At 54.8% G+C, this 12,717-nt stretch overlaps 1 protein-coding gene and 1 long non-coding RNA gene across 6 annotated transcripts in view; one reads left to right on the top strand and one right to left on the bottom strand.

The window, feature by feature from the left end:
• LOC142022624 (tRNA (32-2'-O)-methyltransferase regulator THADA-like) overlaps positions 1-12,717 on the bottom strand; it is a 43,899-nt gene that overhangs the window by 8,964 nt on the left and 22,218 nt on the right. For all 3 annotated transcript variants that reach the window (XR_012648003.1, XM_075012670.1, XM_075012671.1), the window contains exons 17-25: positions 11,400-11,585; positions 10,362-10,510; positions 8,233-8,376; positions 7,149-7,253; positions 6,120-6,320; positions 4,442-4,592; positions 2,989-3,235; positions 2,399-2,635; positions 1,617-1,842 (exon numbers count right to left, since the gene is read on the bottom strand). Coding sequence is in view for 2 of the 3 variants with exons in the window: in XM_075012670.1 (XP_074868771.1) it covers positions 1,617-1,842; positions 2,399-2,635; positions 2,989-3,235; positions 4,442-4,592; positions 6,120-6,320; positions 7,149-7,253; positions 8,233-8,376; positions 10,362-10,510; positions 11,400-11,585 (1,646 nt within the window). In the remaining variant the exon portion in view is untranslated. The remainder of the gene's footprint in view (positions 1-1,616; positions 1,843-2,398; positions 2,636-2,988; positions 3,236-4,441; positions 4,593-6,119; positions 6,321-7,148; positions 7,254-8,232; positions 8,377-10,361; positions 10,511-11,399; positions 11,586-12,717) is intronic.
• LOC142022625 (uncharacterized) overlaps positions 1-12,717 on the top strand; it is a 43,433-nt gene that overhangs the window by 11,402 nt on the left and 19,314 nt on the right. For 2 of the 3 annotated variants that reach the window (XR_012648006.1, XR_012648004.1), the window contains exon 4: positions 4,990-5,364. This is a non-coding gene — a long non-coding RNA (uncharacterized LOC142022625). Of the gene's footprint in view, positions 1-4,989; positions 5,365-12,717 lie in introns of those variants that run through there. The other variant, XR_012648005.1, reaches the window with a different exon arrangement.

The following is a 12,717-nucleotide window of genomic DNA, read 5'->3' as shown; positions in this document are numbered from 1 at the left end:
AAGATCTCCTTGATGTGGGCCAGGTTTGGATCAGTACTCTGCACTACCTGCCCACAGCTGGCACGTGTAATAAAACAGAAGTAGCTGGAGAACTAATTAATCTACATTTTCCCCTTGAGACGAGATGCTCGAGGTTAAAGGACGCATGTCATTTTTCTAAGAGTGCCGGAGACTTTTTAAATCAGAGCGCCTTCCTCTCCCCCTCCAAGCACTTTGTAACTGGCTAGCCCTAAAAGGATCCCACTGAAGCAGGTAAACGTTATCCCTATTGGATAGGCATCTGTTGGGGATGATCTAGATCCGTGTCTCCCGAACTTAAAACATTTGCGTACGCTTTTCGGGACTTGGGCCTGAGCCGCATAGCCCCTCTCCCAGTGCCGTCCCGGCGCTTCTCTCTTGAGTTTTAGTCAATTATTTTCTGCTGCGTGCCCCTTGAAACCCTTTTGCGTGCCACCGGTAGTGCACGTATCCCATCGTAAGAAACACCGATCTAGATCAATGGTGGGCAACCTGTGTCCCACGGGGGCCACATGTGGCCAGTGGGGCCCCACCTGTAGCCTCAGACCCCTGTCTGTCGCCCTCCCCCATGTGCCTCTTGCACACCAGGGCCCCACTCTTTCTACTCCCCCATCCTCCCAGCACTTTCGGAGAGCCGTGATTCACGCTCCGTTCCCACTTCTTCCCCTGCCATCCAGAGCTTGAATGCCGCAAATCAGCTGTTTGTGGCTGTTCAGGCTCGGGGGAGGAGCAGAGACGGAGAACCAATCAGGCCTTGGGGAGGAGTAGGAAGTGCAGGGCTCCAGTGCCTGAGAGGCACCTGGGGGGAGGAGGGCAGACAAGGTATGCGGGCCACAGATGGAACCCCTTCTTAGTTTCCCATTGCTGATATAGACGGTGCTTGGTCCGGCCATGAGGACAGGGGGCTGGACTTGACGACCGCTGGAGGTCCCTTCCAGTTCTTGTGTTACATCAGTCTTTCCTCATTTTATGCGGAGCAAAAGTGAAAAACAAAATGTTTGAGTCAGGGACAGACAAGGCTGGGAGCAAAATCCAGGTGTCTTGACTTCCAGTCCCTGCTCTGACTCCTAGACACTGTCCTATTATATCCTATTCAGATCTTCTTGAGCCTGAGAGAATGATGGGTCCTCATTTCTATTATATGCTCCATTCCCAGCAGAGTTTTCAGTGGTCCATTGTGAGTTTACAGCTTGAACCTTGAACTAGTACAGCTTGAACCTCTCTTGTCTGGAACCCTCAAGACTTGACCGGTGCCGGGACGAGAGAAATTGCTGACTGTTGGAGACCACTATTGTCTAGCAGCATTACCAACACTTCTACTGCTGACTGAGCTCTTAGTAGACACTTAGGGGTAAATTACAGCTACACAACAGCACAGAACACCGAGAGCCGGGACTGGTGTCCGTAAACAAACTTTATGGAACCCCAGGAAACCATGATAAATGGTTGTGCAGCCAACTAAAATCATGCTGGATTACAGATGTTGCAGGACAAGAGGTTCAACCTGTAATATATTCCTGCTGCATGTTCCTTACCCTTGAGCTGTGTCTGGAGACCCAGTGTGCCCCCATGAACACATCCTCGGGTGAGGCAAATACCTGGAGCTCAGAAGATCTTGCCTTCTGTCCTCGTTTGAAGCCCTCCAGTTCACTGCTCATAACCTCTCGAAGACGCTTTGCAAAACCTGGGGTGCAGCTTCCCTCCAACAGGGACATGACTTGGAGGTAAGCTGAGCGAATCAGAGGGCACCTCTGTGCTGGAGTGACCAACCAAAACTGGCCTTCCATCTGACGAGCAACGGACTGCATGACATCGGCTGGCAAGCTGCAAGGAAAGAGCAGAGTTTATCTAGCCAGGGGGCCAGTAACAATTAATTGTTACAGGTGTCTGAGCTTGTTCTCTGGCCCACTTCTCCTTGCACAGCTATGCATTACAATTCTGTTTCTTGGAAGGAGACAGGGTACTGCAGTGATAAAGGTCAGGGAGACCACCCAGTCACTATTAGATGCCCTAGAGATGGGGATGTCACTGGGCTCTGTCCTCTCATTCCTAGTGTGTGTGATGGAACCTTCCTCCCACCCCGCAACCACAGAGCACAAGACCTCGGCGTACGCCCGTCTGCATCATCTCTAGCACGGCTCCACTCGTGCTGGATTGTGGAAAGCAAGAGAAGCGAGTCGCCTAGGGAGTCTACGATGGAGCCACGGCTCTGACCCTTGGCTGGGAGGCGACGTTCTGGGTTAACATCAGTGTTTGTCTCGGCATTCCTGGCCAGGCTGCTCACACTCCGCCCCGGCTTCAGAGTCTATATCTGAGGCCATGCCTGGCTGCCGCAAGCCCGGAAAAGTAGGAAGGGAAAGCCCCCGAGAAAGCCACTCACCAGTTTATGTCGGCAGCGTAAGCCAGCAGACCCCGTATCTGCAGCAGACACCCATGCAGCGTGTTGTGGGACAGGACGCCGCCTGGCTTCGCCAAGTCCCCAGCCAGTCGCAGCAGGATCTTCCCGAGTTCAGCTGTAGGGACAACAGGGACTAGGGCCTTGGCTGCCGTGACTCGCACAGCGTAGATGGGGTTTCCTGCGAGCTGAAGCAAGGGCTCCAGGAAGCAAGTGGAGAGGCTGCAGAGCGAGCGGGGCGGAGCAGGAAACAAAGCAGAGATTATCCTCCTGCCGGGCTGCAGCCCTGCTAATCGGAGCTGGCTAGACGGGATGACCGCTCCAGAGTACGTCTGGGCTCCCCGGGGCCTGAGCCCTCAATGCCAGCAGTGCCACCGCAGCACCCCCATCGCGCATCCCAGCCTCTGTGAGGATGCAAGTGGACTGGAAGCGGGCGGGGACCGTCCCCCTCCGCGGAAGGTGGCTGGAGGCTCTGGGAGGCTGTCAGCCTCATGCTGGCCACAGGTAGTAGTGCCCCTGCAGGGACCCCCAGCCTGCACCTGCCCATGGGGTGGCCTCGTCCCCATTTTCTCTACCTGCTCGGTCCATCTGCCCCGGGTTGCAGCTTTGCCAAGAGCGTGAGGATGGCGTGGAGCGAAGGGCAGAGGTGAAACCGCCCTCGCTCTGGTACGCCTGCCGTCTCCAGAGCTGAGTGCAGCTCTCCCAGCAGGGTCTCTCTCAGCTGTGGGTAGCGGCCGAAGAACGCCTGAGGGCTCAACCCGCCCTGAGCGCAGCTCTCGTCCCGGCTCCGCTTCGGACCCAACACCCGAGCCGTAAGGGCGCCTGAAAGAAAACAAGCCAGGAAGGGCATCATGAACCAAAGCCGTTACTTCGACATGCCAAGAACGAACCTGCTAGCCCCATCCCCTGCCCTCCGCTTCAGCAGGACCAAATCCACCCCAGGTAGAGGGGACAGGTTCGTGATTTGAGCTCTCCCTGAAGTCTTTCTTTGGAGCCTGCTTCAAATCCCGGTGGGGCTGACTTTTGCCTGGCAGGGAGATTGAATCCCACACAATCTCCTCAACAGGGGGGAGCTCTCAGAAGAGACTCTGAAAAGCTCTGCAAGGCAGTAAAGGTCCTGTGGGTTTACCTGGGGCTCTTCTCCAGCATTACCCACTCTGCTCGCTTTCATGCTGTGCCACCCTCCACCCCAGAGATGGCTGCATTTCACTGATGCTATGGGTAGTGGGAGAGACAGGGACAAGTCAAAGCTTAGATGCTGTGATTAACCCAAAGGCTACACCTGGGGCTTGGCTTGGGGCCACCTCCTGAGGGCAGTTTGGACAGAGCTTTGCCGGGAGGGTTGCAGTAGGAAACATTATCCTTAGAGCAGCGGTTCCCACCGTTTCCACTAGCGTGGATCCCCAGTCACCCCCAAAACTGTTTGCAGATCAAAGCCAATTCTAGCTGGTATGTACACCAGCACCAGCCACCCACCAACAAAGGAAAGCACAACACAGATTCTCGGACAGCAATTCCTACCACTGTTGGAAGATATTTAATTTAAAAATAATCATTGGTTGTAACTTTGCAACTTATTTCAAACTCATTTTCTGTGATCATTTTTATTTCTTTTGCGGACCCCCGGCAATACCTTTGCAGACCCCCCCAAGTTGGGTACCACTACCTTAGAGCCTATAGGGAGCAGATACCGTGACCCTCCCGAAGTAGCAAAGCAAGTGGCTGGCAGAGCTGGTAAGGTGAGCGCTCCTGAGGTGGTCCAGCACTTGCCTCCTCTGGGAATCTTTCTCGCAGAGACAGGAAGCAGCCTCTAACTCTCGCCACAGACTGGAGGACACCTTTGGCAAACTGTACTATGCCGTCTCCTCCCTCCTCCCCACCAGCATGAGTCCTGGCTGCTCCGTTAGTCCCTCAGAGGACACTAGGAGCCAGATACAGAGCAGAGGCTTGCTCCCGTGGGGGTTTGCTGATGGAAGGACACCAGTGTGTGCCCCACGGCCCTGGTAGGTGTAAGCCGCTGTGACTCACTGAAGAGCTGGATGGCTGCGTTTCTCATGGCCCAGCTGGACGAGCCCAATGCCTTCAGGAGCAGAGCCATCATAGGCGTGACATACTGCAGCAGCGCCGTCCCCAGGCCAGAGCCACGCACCAGGGTCTGCAGCACGTGCAACGCAGAAACCTGCAGGAAACACACAACAAAGATGAGGGACTTCTAGGTGCCCACTGGCAGAAGGCATGGATGGTGCAGAATGGGAACCAGGGTTTCCTGGGGTTGGTCTCCATGTAGTTGTTCATCAAAGAGTGTCTTGTAAGGTCTCTAATGAAAGCCCGAGTCATGCTGATTGTCATAATCACTGTGAAGTGTATATACAGGTAATTCGTAAGGAATTATGCATCTGTGTGTACACACACACACACACACACACACACACAGAAAATTATGCTCTCAAGGTCTGTGGGTTGGGGGCTGGGCACTGAGAAGTGAAGAACAAGTTTCAGTTGGGAGCCACTTATCCACCTGTCTGGCTGTGTGTCAGTTGAGAAGTGTATATTTCACAACAGCTGTTTGTTTACAGACTGACCATCCTGCCACTCAAGAGACTGTGCAGGCTTCATGGGAGATTCTCTGCAGGAAATAACAAGCAGAAGGCGGTACCCTGTTTGCAAGCGATGACAAAAGCCTCACTTGAACTATGTCTGGGGATACATGGGGTGCCTTGGTGTCTGTCACTGAGGGGACAAGCTGCCAGCTGGTTTGTCTTATGAATGGAGGCTCACAGCTGGTTGGGTATCTGATGATTGGAGACAGACTAGGGGTGAGTAATCTTAATGAGACAGAGGAATGGCTTGTTAAGTTTAGGCTCTAGAAAGCACATTATGATTTTATTTTACACGTAATCATCTGTTCCCATTAATTCTATTTGCTTCTTCTCAAATCTGGTCTTAGTGAAACACCCTTTTACTGAGTTTCACTACAAACTAACCCAAGTGCTGTCGGCAAAGCAGAGCCGTTCTTCTGAGCTGAGGCTGGTCCCTTGGGACTAGCGGATCTGTGAATGCCGGGAGCGTGCAGCAGAAGAGAGGCTGGGCTCTTACTTGGATGCTTGGTGGACTCGGAGTGGTTGGTGTGTGCCTGGCCGGAAAGGGAGAGCGGAGCAGGGGGAGGCGGTGCTTGTGGTACCTGTGGCCAGTGGAGTTTGCGAACTGACCCCTCACAGACATGGCCTCCTGACGCTAAGGGCAGGTGGTAGTGAGCTGCCTTCCAACCCTGGATCTCCCCCTGCACTCCAGAAGGGTCATCTCCCCTTCAGAGAGCAGCTTTCATTGCAGAGGGGCTTGGTGTACACAAAGAATGCACATGGGTTACTGTGGGGGCAGGGGAAGGAAAGCCGTCGTCCTGAGTCACAACAGCTGGGGAGGGTTAGTGGGTGGCACTGTGGAAAACAGCCCTGCTCGGGAAAACCGGGAGGAGGCCTGGAGTGGGCACAAGCGCTCTGCTTATGGGTTTCGTCTCAGGTGCGAGACAACGTCTGCCTGGTGACCCTCAGCCCTGTCCCCAGGAATGAGCCCTCCTGCAGCAGCAGCCCCGAGTGAGATTCGGGAGGCAACCTGCCTGGCTAACCAACCCAGGTGAGGGGCAGGTCTCTTCCGCTGAGTATCATCCACCCATGTGTGATCCCCCCCACTCAGCTCTCAGGCCTCTTACCTGAGGCAGGTCCAAGGTCTGGTCCCAGTTCTCCGGCAGAGGCATGTTGGCCAAGGTCAGTAACGTCTGGATGCAACGTGCTAGCAGAGGGCGTGGCCTGGCAGAATCCTCCCCCACAAGGATGCAGAGGAAGAGCATGGGGAAGCCGGCTGCCCTGCGGGTTATGGAGCTGCTTCTGGGGCCACTTAACAATTCCAAACCCTGAGAACAAAACCAGCCGTCGGGTGACTGAACACCCATCTGCACCGGCACCCGTACGGGATTGAGAGGTCACGTGGGGTGCGGGGGTGCTCCAACTGGGACTGCAGCTCAGGAGTTCCCAGGCCTCCGCTCACATGGCTGGTGAACATCCAACACTCGTGTTTTCTCTACGCTAAGTGTTGGGAGTGAAACAGGGCTGGTACATGTGGACTGGGGAGAGCAGAATCCAAGGGAGGGTGTTCTGCTTAGTTCTGTTGGCTGCAGGTAGTGTCCTACAGGGATACAACATTTGTATCCACATCCTCAGCCGCAAAAATGAGCCGCGACTATCCACACTGACATCCATGGATGCGGATGCCCCTGGATATAAAGAGGATATCTGTGGATTTCCAGGGCTCTAGCTGTAGGCTGAATTGGGAAGAGGGAATCAGTGGAGTGAAAGGGCTACTCAGGCATTCGGGGTCCACAAGGCCCCAGCCAGGGCTTAGGGAAATACAGCAATGAGCTTTGGTCCTTTAATTTACATCTGCTCTAAACCTCTCTGAAATCAACACTCGTAGGCGTGTGCTCAGAAGAACACACAACGGAGGGGTTAGAAGTCAGTGGTTTATCAGTAAGAACTGAACTGATTAAAGTTCACTTTCTTCCTGTGTGTAGCACCACGTCTTACTACCCTGATCCTGGCCGAGGTCTTTGGGTACCTCTCTAACAGAAGTAACAGGTACCCAAAAACCAGAGGCGGAACCCCGCCAACTCAAGAGCCGTTCATTTCCCTGAATTGAACGACCATCTCCCCGCAGCCCCTGGGGCGAGAAACGGCCGCAGTACCTGCGCCAGCATGGTTCTCGGCAGCGCTTGCAGTTCTGGATGAGGATGGTTCAGCAAAGCAGTGCAAAATTTGGCGAATCCCACGCTGCAGCCTTCCACTGCTCCCTAGGACAGAAGAATACTCAGGGCTCTGCTCTTTCAAAGGGCGTTCTGACTGCTGGCTATTCGACCCACGCAGCAGCCCCCCGAGGGAGACACTCGCCTCCTTTCCCAGAGGGGGAAGCAGAGCTGAGGGCCACAACTTGGTCAAGGCTGCTGAAGTGAGATGAGAAATCAGGAGCTCCTGACTCGCAGGCCTGTGCTTAAGCCATAGCTCCCAGGCTGCGCGATAAACCACCGTCATGCAGCAGCTTCGCGCAGCAGAGAAGTGGACTGGGTGGGTGTGGCTGCATCCCTGGCTCCCCGCTGTGTGGGTTCAGAGGGGGGGCAGTCAAACCACTCAGAAATCGCACATGGTACATCAGAGCCCCGCTGGGGTTACCAGATACTTCAAACACAGACTCTTTAGCAGGCTCGGTGCTGCTCCATGTGATGCGTAGCCCAGGGGCCGCGTGGCAGAGCCCACAGGGCTACCCAAGAAATAGTGACACAACCAGCTGCCAACACCATAACAGATCCAGGGGTCACTGCAGGGACACAAGGAAGGCGGGTCCAGGAGGAGGAAGCGAGGAGAGTTGGATGCTGTTCTGTGCTCACTGCCACTCTCCAGAGCAGTAACGTCTGACGCCGAGGGACGCCCTCCCTGCTCCTTTGCCAGGAATTGGCCCTCGTATGGGTTAAATGGGGAATTATGGGAGGGGAGGTCCCACACTCAGGAAATAAAATATCCTGAGTGGTGCGCCGCTGGGGTTTTCCTTTGCTGCGAGTCCCCAGTAGCCCCACTCAAGTCAGTGGAGCTGTTGCAGATTCAGGTAGCTTCAGAGCAGAAGCTGACCCAGGGACCTGACGAGTGGCCTTTGAAGGACAGGCTTGCTGCCCACAAGGGGCAGTGCCGTGAGCACTGGGCCGTTAGGGAAGGAGGGAGGCCGTCAGGCCTGAGAGGGGACAGAGGGTGTGACACATCCGAGCAGGATGCTGTTCTTACCCAGTGCCGGCACTTCAGCAGCACCTCCTGAAACACTCTAGCTGCCATCTTGAACACCGTGAGTGGCAGGGGTGGCTCAGGTTCTGCCAGTGGTTCCAGAGGGAGAATCTTCTCCGCTAGACCTCCCAAGAGCAGCCCTATTTCCTGAGGGGGCCAAAGAAAAACCCCATTAGGCGTGAGCGTGAGTCCTTGCTGGCCTGACATGGCCTCTCTCCTCCTGGGCGCTAGAGAGGGACGTGGCACGCTGCTGGCTAAGAGCATCACTCAGCGCCAGAGTTCCTTACAACGCTGCGAGCGCACGGTGTCCGGCAGGTATGCCTTGGCTCGGTTTCCCCTGGTGAGCTCCCTCCAGAGGGCTTCTTCCTTTGCACCCCCTCCTGCTCTCAGTGCGTCAGTGAGGTGGAGAATTTATACCCACGTGGTCTCCCGGGAGGCTCCAGTGGCATCAGGTTTGCTCCTGCTGCCATTGCAACGACCGTCAAAAACTCCCACCTGTTCCACTGGGAGCAAGAGCAGGTCCCTGATTAACCCATCACCTTGATCACTGCTCTTCGCAAGTACCCAGGAATCGGTGTGTTCCTCCAGCCAGACGCGCAGAGAGCACCTGGTCATTGTGCAAGGGCACAGCGAGTTCTGAGAGGCATTTGAATGCCCCAGGCAAATCAACGGCGCTATCGTTTGTTATTGCTAGAAGGGAATTGCTTTGCAAACTCACGCAAGAAGCCAAGGTCCCCGCCCTGCGGAGCAGAGTTAACACACGGGGCGGGGGGGCGGATGCTAGAATAAAGCCATCTGATTTTGTGACATTGAGGTGTGGCACAAGAACACAGGACAGGACCGGGGGCAGACGGGGTAGCGGAAGTGAATGTTCAGGAGGGCCTTGAAGGAAAATAACCGATATGGTTCTAACTGATGCTCCTTCAAGCTGTTTACAATTCTTTTCTAGCCTGGCAGCCGAGCGTAACACAGAAAGGTGCAAAACTCTCTCCTGCCTTTCCAAACACGCAAGTCAGCCAAAGAAATAATTTCCTAGCTGAACCTGGTACCCTGAGCCATGTAAGTGAGGGGCCCAAGTGTAGGAACTGGCTGATCCACTGAGTCAAACAGCCACTGCAAGCAAAATTCTCCTATTCCAGGGCCAATACTGCTGCAGCCAGAGCTTCTGTCCTGCCGCGTGTTTCTCGTGACAATACGACTTGGCAGCAGTCGCCTCCCTGGCTTAAGTATCTTCATCTAGGCCTAGAACATCAGAGGTACTTAAGCTCCTACCTTTCTGTGAAATGAATGGGTGTTAGATGCCTAAACAGTGCTGTGGATCTGGGCAAGAGGCTTAAGAGAATGACACAGAAGCCTTGAGTGGTACAGCCAGCTGGCACGTCGATAGGAGTCGCTCCATCGTGCTGTGTCTTACTAGCCAACAGCAGGAAATGTTTGGAAGAACTGTCCTCACTTAAAAAAAACATCCTATCACAAAACTGCACAGGAAGGGACCTTTCCCCCGCACTGGGTGCCTGGAATTGGCAGGAGCGCTGAAGCGGAAGACAGGATGAGGTGCTGAGAGGCTGGGGTAGTGGGCTTGGACCGGATGCAGCTGGTGCTCATTAGCATCCCAGGAACTAACTATTTAAACAGAGGAGGCCGCAATGACAACGAGGCCAGTAAGGACCACAAAGCCACAGTGAGGAAGCAAGCTGTGTCGGATCAGGCCACACCCACCAGGAGTTCGTTTTGGCCGGTGTTTGACCTGGGGACAGAGGAGCTTTGGTCTGTTATTCAGTGAATGGAAGACAGAGCAAGTCAGATTGTCTGCGTGAAACCCTCAGGCCCTTTTCATTTGCCCTAAGTGTGAAGGGGGAGGGGAAACTCCAGCACTGGGTTTAGGGCATGTCGTAAAGAGAATCCTTTTTTAAGATTCACCTTCAGCGCCTGGGTGTTCTTTGGCAGATGGACTGATTCGCCGGGACACTTAGCTAGAGCGACAGAGAGGACACAGGAGAGGAGTGTCTCTCTTGCTTGCTTCTCAAAATAATGGTGTCCGTCCTGGCTGCCTGCTCTGGCTCAAGCCTCTGGGTGACAGAGCTCCCCCGGCAGGTCTCTGCTCCCTTCCACCGCTTACAGGCGCTCCTTACCTTCACTGAGACCCAGCAGCAGGTCAGGATAAGGTTGTGCTCCTCAGACAGCAGGACCGAGTCCTCCCCCTCCTGCTGCGCCAGGCCTTTTCCCAGCGTGATCAGGGAGCCAATAGCATTCCCCATCTCTGCAAATGAAGGAGCAGCAGCTGCAAAAAAAAAAAACAAGCAGAGGGCTCGTTCGTTTGAGCTGCAGTGTAGGTGACGAGGCTCAGGGACTTACAGCCCCACCTGCCGTGGGTGTGTGATCCAGAGGAAAGCAGCATCGAAACGGACATATGAAGGCAGATGGTCACCTGAGGTCTGGCTGACATCTGAGAGCAGGATCCAGGCCCTGATCTTTGGAGTTGTGAAGGGTGAGTGGGTGTCTGTGTGTGACAGAGCTTCTTAAATTTCCACAAGGGGGCCAGACGCTAAAGAGAGCCTGTGGTGTGAACCTTTCTGCCGTCCCAGCCCCGACTGTGAGGGGACCCTCTGCTTTCCTGTCGTGCCTGGACACCATCTCTGCAGTAACTGCACTGGGCTTGCTGGGTTTTGTTGTCCTTAAGGTGCTGTGTTTCTTTTTAACGTCAATTGCTGTCTCCTCGTGCCCTTTAATTCACTTTCCCCCAGTCCTCTGGTTTGTTCTTTAGTCCTGCCCATTCTCCCCAGCTACTGGCGTCCCTTCTCGGCTGTCACTTGGTTAACTTACCCTCACTGCCCTGGCTGTTCTGTCTGGCTACTTGAGCCTCTTCTCCTGCTAGACACATTGCTTTGTTTCATCCTCCCTTCAATCCCCTGCGTATTCCTCCTCCCTGGGCCACTCCAGTTCCCTTTCCTCCTCATACGTAACAGCTGTTTTCAGGGGCAGTTAAGTGGGAACAAGAGGTTTTCACCAACCCCCAGTATGCTCTTGGGCAAGAAGTGTCTGGAGAGCTGCAGAGGCAGCTGGAAATGAGACCAGCCAGCTCTCAGCAATGACAACAGTGCTGGGAGTGCCGGCTCCATGGTGTGGGCTGTCTGTTGGCTTTGCCCTTGGCTGACCCCCTCCTCGCTCACCTTGCTGGCTGGCGTTGGGCCCCTGCCTGGTCTGGAGCACCCCCAGGAGGAAGGTGCTGATATCTCCCAGCAAGGCCACCAAACTTCTGAGGAGCTCCTGCCAGCTCTGCACGTGCTCTCCCTTCAGCATGGAGACAGCCCCCTCCGGCACCTCGAGCAGGCATCTCCGCAGCGCCACCATTACTCCTGCGCAGATCACATTCTGGTTATCACCCAGCCACACGCTCCTGTGTTCCCTTCCCTCCCTCCCACCCCCCCCCGCAGATCTGGGTCAGCGAAGTCGGGGAGAGCTGGAGATAGCCTGTAGCAAAGATGCTCTGTCCCCAGAGGCTATCGGCACAGTGCTGACAGAGGGCTGCGCCCCTCACACAAAGGTATACGGTCAACATCCCTGCCCAGAGACCCGATGTTCCAGAGAGCCAAGACACACAGCTCAGACAGTGGCTATGTCTACACTAGCCCAAATCTTCGAAATGGCCATGCAAATGGCAATTTTGAAGATTACTAATGAGGCACTGAAATACATATTCAGCACCTCATTAGCATGCCGCCAGCCACGGCGCTTCGAAATTGCCGTGGCTTATCCAGATGAGGCTCCTTTTCGAAAGGATAGGAATAAGGGGATTTTGAAGTTCCTGGGGTGCTTTTGAAAAGGAGCCCTGTCTGGATGAGCTGCAGCCATTTCGAAGTGCCGCGGCTGGTGGCATGCTAATGAGGTGCTGAGTATATATTTCAGCGCCTCATTAGTTACCTTTGAAATGGCCATTTGCATGGCCTTTTCGAAGATTTGGGCTAGTACAGACGCGGCCAGGCTGTTTAAGAGCATGCAGAAATGCTGCTGATGTTTGGGACCAGGGGATGGATCCTGCGCTGGGCGGGTCTAAGGCCAGAGAAATGGCAACAGCACTTGAAAATTTAGCTGCACTTCTCAGAACAGCCAGCAAGTTCCCCAGACAAGTAGCCAACACCTCCATCCTGCAGCCAGACCCTCTGTCCCATGCAGAGCACGTCTCGCTTCTCACAACGCTCGCTAGCCCTCGTGCGGCGTCGCTTCGGCTGCCCCAAACCTAGACGGGGAAGTGGGCCCAGAGATGAAGCAGCTTGCCCAAGGCCACAGGGAATATCTTCGTCGCATCGGAGAGCAGGGTGAGCCGTACTGGGCACAAGCCAGTTCCCGGCCACGCAATTTGCAGCCGCACAGACCTGATCCATCACATGGCCCATGGCTGGAGTGTGACAGGATGGCAGGGGAGAGATGGTACATGGGAGTGGGGTTGTTCTTAGGAACCCCTAAATGTGGGGCACGTGGGGTGTGTAG

This window comes from Carettochelys insculpta, chromosome 18, assembly GCF_033958435.1.
Source record: "Carettochelys insculpta isolate YL-2023 chromosome 18, ASM3395843v1, whole genome shotgun sequence".
Taxonomy (NCBI): domain Eukaryota; kingdom Metazoa; phylum Chordata; order Testudines; family Carettochelyidae; genus Carettochelys; species Carettochelys insculpta.
The sequence above is the reverse complement of the archived record's forward strand: the minus strand, read 5'-3'. Positions and strand labels throughout refer to the sequence as shown.